The sequence below is a fragment of the Octopus bimaculoides genome, chromosome 15, assembly GCF_001194135.2.
Source record: "Octopus bimaculoides isolate UCB-OBI-ISO-001 chromosome 15, ASM119413v2, whole genome shotgun sequence".
In the NCBI taxonomy this organism is placed as follows: Eukaryota; Metazoa; Mollusca; class Cephalopoda; order Octopoda; family Octopodidae; genus Octopus; species Octopus bimaculoides.
In genome coordinates this window covers 9624173-9625278 of record NC_068995.1, presented here as the reverse complement: position 1 = coordinate 9625278, position 1106 = coordinate 9624173, and the positions used below count along the sequence as shown (strand labels likewise).

The window sequence follows — 1106 nt, the reverse complement described above, 5'->3', positions numbered from 1 at the left end:
GTGTACACGTGTATGTGTGTATGTCCGAGTGGTTGAGTGTGTGTATGTCTGAATGGTTGAGTGTGTGTATGTGTGTGGGTTGGGGGGCTGATTGTATGTGTGTGGGTTGGGGGGGGCTGATTGTATGTGTGTGTGTCTGTGCGAGTATGTATGTGTATGTGTGTCTGTGTGCTTGTGTGGTTGTATGTATGTGTGTGCTTGTGTGGTTGAGTGTGTGTGTGTGTGTGCACGTGCTTGTGTGGTTGAGTGTGCATGTGTTTGTGGCTGAGTGTGTGTGCTTGTGTGTATTTGAGTGTGTGAGTGCATAGTTGTGACTTCTTCGACTAAAGACGGTGCTCCAGCATGGCTGCAGTCAAATGACTAAAACAAATAAAATCACACATACACAGACACAACCACACATACATAGACACAGACGCAACCACACACCATAGAGTAGTAGAGAATGGTGTAGCATCCAGAAGTTAAAAAAAAAAAGAACAAAAAATAAGAGAAAAAAAGAAAACCAATTTACCAATTCCACATCCAGTATTTTAGATTTCTGTGGAAGTAAAACATTTCTTTTGTAGAGTGGATCTGCATTGCGCTGTTTCACATCCAGTTCTTGGAGTCTGAGATTAGTTAAAGATTATAGATTATATATTATATATATATATATATACACATATATCGTCATTTACATTATTTACATTTGACACAACAAGAAAAAAAAAATGGAGAGGAGTAACTTACTTGACTGACATGAGCTTTACATCATCTGTGAAGATATTGAGACAAGGAAATCTGGCTTTTATTTCATCTCCAGAATACAACAACTGGTCACTATAAGAGACAAACAGACAGACAGAGAAGATATACACATACATACATACAAACACATATATACAAATATACACATAATTTTTGGAACAGTGGATCTGGAAGCAGATAAAGCTACAAATAATATAATTATTTCAAATCTTAGCCACAAAGGCAGCTTGGGGAAGGTGGGGGATGAGACAATTACATCAACCCCCAGTGTTCAACTGGTACTTTTTTTTATCAATCCTAAAAGAATGAAAGGCTTTATTTACTTATGATGATGTTAGGTGTGGCTGTGTGGTAAG

At 37.9% G+C, this 1106-nt stretch overlaps 1 protein-coding gene across 2 annotated transcripts in view; it reads right to left on the bottom strand.

Moving 5' to 3' along the window:
* Positions 1-44: 44 nt before the first annotated feature.
* Positions 45-1106, bottom strand: part of LOC128249497 (uncharacterized) — a 3118-nt gene continuing 2056 nt past the window's right edge. Inside the window, exons 3-4 of one of the 2 annotated variants that reach the window (XM_052973170.1) lie at positions 733-822; positions 45-611 (exon numbers count right to left, since the gene is read on the bottom strand). In XM_052973170.1, the coding sequence (XP_052829130.1) occupies positions 353-611; positions 733-822 (349 nt within the window). In that variant the 3' untranslated portion in view covers positions 45-352. The remainder of the gene's footprint in view (positions 612-732; positions 823-1106) is intronic. The other variant, XM_052973169.1, reaches the window with a different exon arrangement.